Genomic DNA, 9,528 nt, shown 5'->3' with positions numbered 1-9,528 from the left:
TATATATATACAATTTTCAATATTTATATAGTGTATTCTTGCGCGCGCGCATAGTAATAATGATGGTTCAAGTATTATAGTTTCGTAATAGATAGCGTAATGAGCACTTAAATGCTAACCTAACTGTGATTAGGAGCGATTAATTAACACGAACGCACGTCAGGATGCGTCGACGCGAATGTATTATATTTTCACTTATTTTTTTTAAGTTTTTGTTTTTCTCGTTTTCTTTTTTCGTTTTCTATCGTTGCCACGAGCGAAAATCATGCTTGAGCCATTGACGTAACCGTTATGAATCGCGTACCACATGACGATCGTCACGTGCAGTTAAAAGTCAGGGTTTGTGTGTATGATCCTTTTCCACATTGCGTGATTAACCGGGAAATCTACGGCATCTACGAACTCGGGGCTGGATCCAAGGCGACTTGACTTTTTAAAAAAACTGTCGGGAATACAGAAGGCGCACGTGCGAGATTACTGATTACTCTTTTGATTTAGAATCCTACTCACAATCCGAAATAATAATAACGTAAAGATTAAAAACAGAAAAAAGGAATACCGTTTTATGCGCGATCTTGAAAGAAATCGATTATAATTATACTATATTATAATACGATCTCCCGTAAAGCGTGTCGTATTTGAGTGACTAAATCAGAGATTCTTTGATCATGGACGAAACGATTCTTGACATGAAATAATGGTGAATGACACTTGATTGATTATAACACGGAGACCTTCGAATCGGCTTCGAAGTGTTGCATCTGAATGTCGTCACAAAGGCACCTGCGACCTTTATGTACTTGTCGCAACTTATGCGCATATTTGGTGACACTCGATGAAATTTCTTTTACACATTTAGCTTTTACCAATTATTATCACAATTCTTTTTATCTCTTTCTAAACATATTTTTGAAAATATTATATACAGTAATTGCATATTTTTAATAATTTTTTTTAACAAATATTAAACAATATGTAAGAGGTTATAATTCATTATAGTAGCAATCAAATTTACCAGATGTGTAATTAATTCGATTAATCAAAACGAAATTGATTTCTTAATGTTATCCAAAATCATCGTCTTGACTCAAGAATCTCCACCGTATCACATACGATACACCTTACGGAATATCTTTTGTATTATTGTACGAAAGTTGCTCCATACTGTTCTGTATATATAAAGTGGATAGAAAAAGTCTCGAAATAATTTTTTAAAAATATTTAACATAGTTAAAGAATAGTTTTTCTTTTGTTTTTGTGATTTTTTATTAATCCGACATTTATCTTATTATCAATTTTTAATTTTTTTTAATGTATCGTGACTTTTTGTACCCACTTCATGTTCGCATCATTAGCCATACTGTTAGTATGATAATAGTTAGACACAATCTGAGCCAAACAGTTATAACGACATTAGATGCAAGTGGATAATCTAAATTAAATTTCCCAAGAAGCCTATATGATTAAACAGGACATTTCGAATTTTATTGTAAAATATTGATACTATTTTAGATTAAGCATTAAAAACCAGGTGGTTGGAGTAAGCTTGAGGATAAGCCCTCTAAATGTAATAAAACCCAAATTATTTTAATGGAGTAAACAACTAACTGATGCATTGATGAAAGCACCTGAATCTGTTAATTGCTGAATAATTAGAAGAAAAATAAGTTATAATATGGACTTATATTGAAACAAGAAACTTTATGAATTAAATACATTCAAATTTCTCCTTTATATTATTACTATTTCACTAGTAAGTCGTACATGTCTAAATATAATTGATGCAGTATATAAATGATTACATATAAGTCCATACTAACACGTCGAGTGACTGTCATAGGGAGTCGTTAAAAAAAACTTACAAATACTTACATTTTCTCCAGGACCTCCAAAACCACCCAGATTATAATCACCCATTCCACTTCCACTGTCTTCCCGTGGTGTTCCAGGACCACCATTAGCCGGACTGTTTTTCATTCCATCAAGGCCATCACCGTTTAATACAGGACCCATTGTATTTGGTCCCATGGGACCCATTGGACCACCTTCTGGTCCACCACTCATTGGAAAGTCCTGATACACAATCAAACAGGATTACTATTATTACACATTTCTGTATAATTAATTAACAAACAAAAAAATATAGACAAAATCATAATAATAATCATATTAAATACCAACTGCTACAAATTGCTATGATAAAGCATCTATTAAAAAATAAGATTACTTACACCAGGCATATTTCCTCCAGGTACAGGTTTCATCATGGTATACATATTTTCGCCACCGCTATTACTACTATCTTGTGGGCTGGGCATAATTGGTGTACCTGGGCCCGGAGGACCCGTTGAACCGGGTGGTCCTCCATAATTACCCGGTGACGATGATGAATAATTCATTGGCTGTAATATAAAATTAATTTTCCAATTACAACATGCACGTTTACTTTGTAATATCATTGATAAGATAAAGTATATGTAAAAAAAATATGTATATCATATTAATAAATGATAATCGTACCGTGGATGTGTTAGGTTGCCACTGTTGTCTACCACCTGGTCCAGCCATACTCATTGGTGGCATTCCAGGACCTCCTGGACCTCCTGGACCTAAACTACTGTTAGGAGGTGGTCCCCTCATTCCTGGCCCATAACTTCCTGGTCCCATTGGACCCATTCCTGGCCCTCGTGGAGGATTCATCCTTGGATTCATGGGATTCATGCCTGGTGGAGCTAGCAATAGAAAATAATTTTTGATGCATTTCTCTAAACACAGAAGTATTAAGACTGTTCTAGTTTTATGTTAATACTAAATGCTAATCGTGAATCTTTTTGGACTAGCGGCAAATCATGTGACCGTTAAAATATTCACAATACAAAACATGATTTTTATTTTTCCTTTCTTTCTGCTTTATTTTCCATTTTTTTTCTTCTTTTGCTTCAATCATGCTTTGCCGAAGTCATGTATAATAGTAAAGCGAGTGGATGGCATGCTAACTTGGTAATTCGCATCTACACAAATTAATGAAGTAATAAAGCTCATGCGAAGGATGAAAACAGCGCTACCGATTAACTCTTACAAATGTCTGAGCTTCAAACTCGATGATGGAAAGATAAAAACAATGCAATATGTGCCAGATACATGACAAACAAGACAATCATTCAATTGATACCTATTTGAATAAAGCATTGCAGTATGATACAGCAATGTATGCGTTTGCATAGTGTCAAATCAATTGCATAACATTGTAAAGTTATCCTTCATAATTTTTTTTTTTAAATAATTTACGAAATATTTTAGCGCATATACAGGGTGCCCTATTTTGATCTATAAATACAATTATCAGAACTGTTCGTTATTCAAGAAAATGTTCCAAATAGAACTTGTTTGTTTGCGAGGGGGAAGTAATTTAATATAGTTAGTTTGTCTGTATATGGACGCGTGAAGGATATATGAAGGTCAACATTATTTTTTTAAATGGAATTATATAATTTTTGATGCATTAATCAATGCGTTTTGGTATCCTCTACAAAATAGTATTAATCTATTTATATCGAAAAACAGTTAGTTTACGAGATATTTTAATTTCAATATATATTGCAAAATGATTGTAGTAGCGATGCCTACTGTTTTGAAAGACTAGTACAATCACTTTGCAATACATATTGAAATTAAAGTATCTCGTAAACTAACGGTTTTTCGATATAAATAAATTAATACTATTTTGAAAAAGATACCGAGACGCATTAATTAATGCATCAAAAATTATATAATTCCATTTAAAAAAATTATATTGACCTTCATATATCCTTCATGCGTTCACATACAGACAAACTAACTATATTAAATTACTTCCCCCTCGCAAACAAACAAGTTCTATTTGAAACAGTTTTTTGAATAATGAACAGTTCTGATAATTGCATTTATAGATTAAAATAGGGCACCCTTACAACATAAACAAATTTATGCTTCAAATGGGAACAATTGTATTATAATTTTTATCACATGTTGAGCTTTATGCTGCAATGATTCATAAGTATGATAAAAAAAATGGGTAAATTTTGTTAGCCACAAGTTCAATTGCACTTTGTATGCAGTGAAACAATTATGATATGTTAAAATAATTCTCTATTTTTTTAAAACACGTAAATATATCTATGTTAATTTTTTATATGGAAAAAACCTGAAAAATTTTATTTTATACATAAAAAACTGTTCTCATAGCGAAGTTGAACACATTTCTTTGTTTAATGTATTAAATTGCAATCGACATATCGGATGTAAGATCGGGTGAGCAAGTATTGTACAAAGAAACGAAGCTAGTGCAATTATTCATATAAAAAGTGAGAACAGAAACTTTAAAACGAGCAGGAGAAAAAATAAAAATTAGGCTTGACTAAGTCATGTGAGTGTGATTTGGTTGCTGGGTTGCTTCCTACCTTGCCACCCTACAAATTCTCCAGCTTCGCCTGAGGAACACAAGAGCACACATTAGTACGGCAGGTAGGTAAGGTCAGGTTGATGGCGGTAAGGTCTAGTTACTTTGCGGTCGCATAGTGAATAAAGTTGTAAATACACTTTAACTGTGAAAATATATTGTTACAGTATATACTTACAAGTAAAATCTTATATGAAAATTAGTAAACGTTATGTTTAAATTCTTATTAAAAATATTGAATTTTGAAGATAAATTTTCTACTAGTATTCTTATTTGAATAATCCACTAAAACCATACAAAATTTATTAAGATAATATTTGTACTTAACAATGTATATCATATCCAATATTTTGCAGAAAAACAGATTGAAAAAAATAATGATTTCAAAGCAGAAGATTCTTAAATGACAAAACATAATTATAGGGATTTTTATATAGCGAAGGTTTACTTTACATTATTATTATTATTATCATTAAGATGTTTAATCTAGTAAACTTCAAAGTATTAAATTTATATCTTTACTTTCGATGTAAAAGAAGATAGCAAGAGTACTTATATATAAACTTATGTAAATATGTAATGCTAATTATATAATTATTCAACTTGAGAACTACACCACTGCACGTAACTAGACAATTCAAAAACCAATCCACTCCACATCACAGCAATCCAATCCACTTTTAATAATTACTTATTTATTTATTGCTGTGTGGTTTTTGGTATGCATGCGTCTATGCCATTCTCCTCTCGCAATTATTGTCAATGCCAGAAAAAAATCAATGTGAATCTAGCATATAACTGAGCCCTTACCTTGCCTAGTCGGATCCATACTATTTGGCATCATTGGTTGTCCTGGTGGCTAAATAAAAATAACAGTATGAAAATAACTTCACTACATATGTTTAATATATTTTAAGAATAATTATACATACCCCATTGAAGTCATTTCCCATTTGTGGCATACGTACTCCAGGTCTTGGTCCAGCAGGATACCGAGGACCCATGAACTGTAACAAGTCAGAAATTTATACATTAAGTAAATGATGATTTACGACATAATTATACAGGTAAAACCCCAGAATATGTTAGAGATATTATACATCACACAAACTGACACACCAGGCAGCCGCAACAAGCAATTGATCATGTATTAGACCATATAACAGGTACTTTGATGGAATTCATCACAGTGCATTTGATGAATATAATCACAGTGATATATTAATGTGCAAATAGGATTGTAAACAATAAAGAATTGAAATATTCAATAAAGAATAGGTCAATGTGAATTCAAAGTATGACTGAATATTCAATGCAACTCTTACCTTAAAAAAAGCCATTACAAACAGAAACAGTAATATCACTAACATGTTTTACAACATTAAAAAAACCTTTCCTTACCTTATAATTTTGTTGTTATACATTTTCAAAACAAAACTACTTGTTTTTAACATATAAAACAAACACTTTGTTGTAAGATACTATTTATTTTGATCATTGATGTATCGAGTGTACAAGAAAATACTTCTATGTCCACAAAACACCCTTTAATGAATCCTATTTGTGTGCTATATTAGACTTTTCAGAACAATGCGTTGAAAATTGTAGAGTAAAAATAACTTTGGTAGGAAAAGAAGCAATTTCGAGCAAACAATCATAGGTACACAATGATATGGTATAATGAGAGTGGATTGAGTGATTCTCCATGGATGAGGGGTGTGTGGGCGGAGATGGTCGCATTGTCGAGTTGTTCTGCAACAAGCAACGCAAACGACAGACATGTAGCAACACTGCGATCCAGGCAACAGCTAGACTAGAAGGCTTGGGTATGATTGTGTTAATACTATGTTGGTCAGTACCTTAAAAATCTAAAAGTTATAATTACGAAAATACAAGGTTATATAAATATCGTTTCCGATAAGAAAATAAGATTTATCATTTTATCATTTAAACAATACTTGTTTGTCACCTACATATAGTTAAACCAATATTATTTCGTAGTTACGACTTTATTATACACGAAATACGATGTGATACTGAATGCCTGAGAATATCCCAATTCAGTTTGAAACAAAACTTTGGCAAGAAGGAAAAAAATAACAATTTTTTTTAAATATTAGTTTGTAACAATATATATACATGTATTTCAAAGTAAAACCGCGTTATTTCTACCTGAACTATATAATATGTCGTTATCTTAAAATGACCTGAATTATAATAACTGTTTAAACAAGCAATATATGCATAACTAAATTTTTTTTATCAACATATATTGTTAACTCGGCATGATAATAAGCGGTCAACAAGAATATTGTTTTTCTCGTAAAAAGATCACGCTACCCATTCTTATAGAATACAGTGCTTTCCGCTTCTAAGTGAAATTCGTAGACCGCTTGAATTGAACACTAGACTACTATCTAAGCAGGCTTATATGTTAAATATATGGGATATTTTGAAAAGTGTGACCTTGGCTGACATTTATCACCTTTAAAAAATTTGTAAAAAATATCTGTCTTAAACTGTTGCACTTATAAAGTGTTCAAGTATAAGACAAGATAAAATCAAAATATTCTAAGTATAAAGACATGCTCTTGTTTACATGATTTAGATTAAAAATTGTAATATTAAAGCATTAGAGTAAATAAAAAATGTTGCAAAATAATTGAAAGGACAGAATAAACATGTCTTGAGAATATATTACAATGAATATGTTTAATAGTCATCTTGCATGAAACTTAAGTCAGCACAAGGTAGAACACTGTCAATTATAAACTTACTGTACAAAAGTATTAGAACTAAAACTATTCTCTAACATCTATACAAATCTTTTCTGATAAATTTCTGAAGCCTGCTTTATGCAGAGAGGAGATCAGAGAGTGAAAATGGTAAAGGAACGCACATACAAGTGTTAGATACATAGCAGAGAGAAAATAAGTACATAGATACAGTGTAGACAAGCATGGCATGAGAATCTTATTTGAATGTACACTTGTTTCAAAACCAATATATATTTCATTAAACTGTGTACATTTCACATTTATTAGATAAATGAAATTGCACAGGACTATAACAACATCACATGTACAGAGGTGATTGTACTAACTAATAATATTAATATTTAATTGTACATTAATTGGGCAAAATACAAGAAATTTCTTACATGTAACACATGAGTAATTATGTCTATGAAATTGTTTAGATGAAATATAGTTTCATTTATTATAACACTATATTACCAATTGACAATACTAAATTGAGTTGTAATACTACATGTGCACATTTTGAATGATCAGATTGTATTTACTGGCAGTGCAGAAATAGTAATTTACAAGTTGTACAGTGAATTATTATTATTAATAAATGATTTAAATTAATAACAATTTGTGACTGGTAGAAATTGTTTTCTACTGAAAGTTTATTGTATTTCAAGCATTCAGATAAAGTATGAACAGCTTTGAATCAAGTGTAGGATTATAATGAATGAGAATTGTAACTAGGCATAACAATGATAACAGATATTTATACATATTTATGTATAACACATATAAATACTTGTAATATGTGTCTATATACAGTTAACATGTCTGATTTCTTTATAAAAAAGATTATAAGAATCATAATTAGTTTTAGAATTATAAAACTTTAAAATATGTAATGACATATCCTAGAAAAAATGAAATAATTTTTTGCTAACAAAATATGTTATTGCATGTAACTGTTGTACAAATTAAAAAATGTTTCATTTTTTTTTTTCATTTCTTCGTTCTCCTCTTCACGATGTACATACACACATGTATGTGTATATACACTTAACATAGGACATAAAAGACATGTTCTATAATAATGCATTAATTATGCTGTATATCATGGTACAAAAATTGAAAGTTCCTATATGATTAAATTTGTTCAAAGGAAAAAGAGTAATTAACAAATAAGTAAAACTATATATTTTTTCTATCTGTATACTTTTATAAACTTTGGTATTCATACTTAAATATAGTAAATCATCAACACAACAGATAAGTAAACGTAAGTGATATTTTTTTACTTCTTTTAATATAAATGATTTATTTGAAGGAAAATGAAAACAAAATTGTCAATAATACGAAGATACAAAAAAACTTACTGGAAAGAAAGCAGGAGGCATTGGACCACCAGGCATACCATCATTGGGTGGCATTTGCCCTATGGGGGAAGGTGCTGGACCAGCATTCTGTAATCATCTTATAGTTATCTCACAGCCAAATTAACATCTAATACTTAATTGGAATATCATTTCAACATTATTTCCATGTGCAAATTCTATCAACAATCTGTATTATCCATATGTGCTATTCACCTTATGGAATATAAAAATGTACAGAATTCAACTTACATGAGCAATGCCATTAACTCCATAACCACTGTTTACAAAACCCTGATAACAAAAAAATTTAGATAAGAATGATTTCATAAATTTATAATACATACACAAATTCAATATAAATGAATGATACTAACATAGTCATGAAAAGCTTTGGCTTCACTACTATGTTCACAGGAATCTCGTCGTTCTGGTGCTGCTGAATATAGATCCCAGAATACACTAAAATATTTTAAAATAATTACTTTTAATGATCATAAAAACAAAAATATACTTTATATGATAATAAATATAACATTCTTAACTTGGTTAATTTCTTTAAATGAAAAGTTACTTATTATTCCTATTGTTATAGATAAAACAATGCATAATGCTTACCACCACCAAGAATGTAAAAATCCAGGTGGTTCACCAAGTGTTATATTTTTTTCCCACCGTATCTATGTAACAAAATAGTATATAATTATAGCAACAGTTGTAATCACTTTTTTCACAGGTTTCATTGAATTTTGCAAGATAGCTTAAAATGATTACCTCTGATAAAAATGTCTGTGCTGCCTTTTGTGCTCCAACATGTAATAAATACTCGTACACATACAAGGCTAACCTGAAATATCATAAATGGTTCACAAATATGTATAAAACATTTATATAAATCATAATTTTTAGTGTATTTTAATTCAAACAATTATAATATAATGTATATCTAACAACAATACGTCTATGT

At 30.2% G+C, this 9,528-nt stretch overlaps 1 protein-coding gene across 4 annotated transcripts in view; it reads right to left on the bottom strand.

The window, feature by feature from the left end:
* LOC108575267 (single-stranded DNA-binding protein 3) overlaps window positions 1-9,528 on the bottom strand; it is a 17,046-nt gene that overhangs the window by 5,028 nt on the left and 2,490 nt on the right. Inside the window, exons 2-13 of one of the 4 annotated variants that reach the window (XM_017938022.1) lie at window positions 9,336-9,408; window positions 9,180-9,241; window positions 8,939-9,023; window positions 8,814-8,855; window positions 8,565-8,651; window positions 5,371-5,445; window positions 5,249-5,297; window positions 4,440-4,469; window positions 2,521-2,732; window positions 2,232-2,402; window positions 1,873-2,073; window positions 227-442 (exon numbers count right to left, since the gene is read on the bottom strand). In XM_017938022.1, coding sequence (XP_017793511.1) covers window positions 434-442; window positions 1,873-2,073; window positions 2,232-2,402; window positions 2,521-2,732; window positions 4,440-4,469; window positions 5,249-5,297; window positions 5,371-5,445; window positions 8,565-8,651; window positions 8,814-8,855; window positions 8,939-9,023; window positions 9,180-9,241; window positions 9,336-9,408 — 1,096 coding nt within the window. In that variant the 3' untranslated portion in view covers window positions 227-433. Of the gene's footprint in view, window positions 1-226; window positions 443-1,872; window positions 2,074-2,231; window positions 2,403-2,520; window positions 2,733-4,439; window positions 4,470-5,242; window positions 5,298-5,370; window positions 5,446-8,564; window positions 8,652-8,813; window positions 8,856-8,938; window positions 9,024-9,179; window positions 9,242-9,335; window positions 9,409-9,528 lie in introns of those variants that run through there. The other 3 variants (XM_017938019.1, XM_017938023.1, XM_017938020.1) reach the window with 3 other exon arrangements.

Source organism: Habropoda laboriosa, unplaced genomic scaffold, assembly GCF_001263275.1.
Source record: "Habropoda laboriosa isolate 0110345459 unplaced genomic scaffold, ASM126327v1 scaffold207, whole genome shotgun sequence".
Lineage (NCBI taxonomy): Eukaryota > Metazoa > Arthropoda > Insecta > Hymenoptera > Apidae > Habropoda > Habropoda laboriosa.
This window is presented reverse-complemented; position numbering and strand designations above follow the sequence as displayed.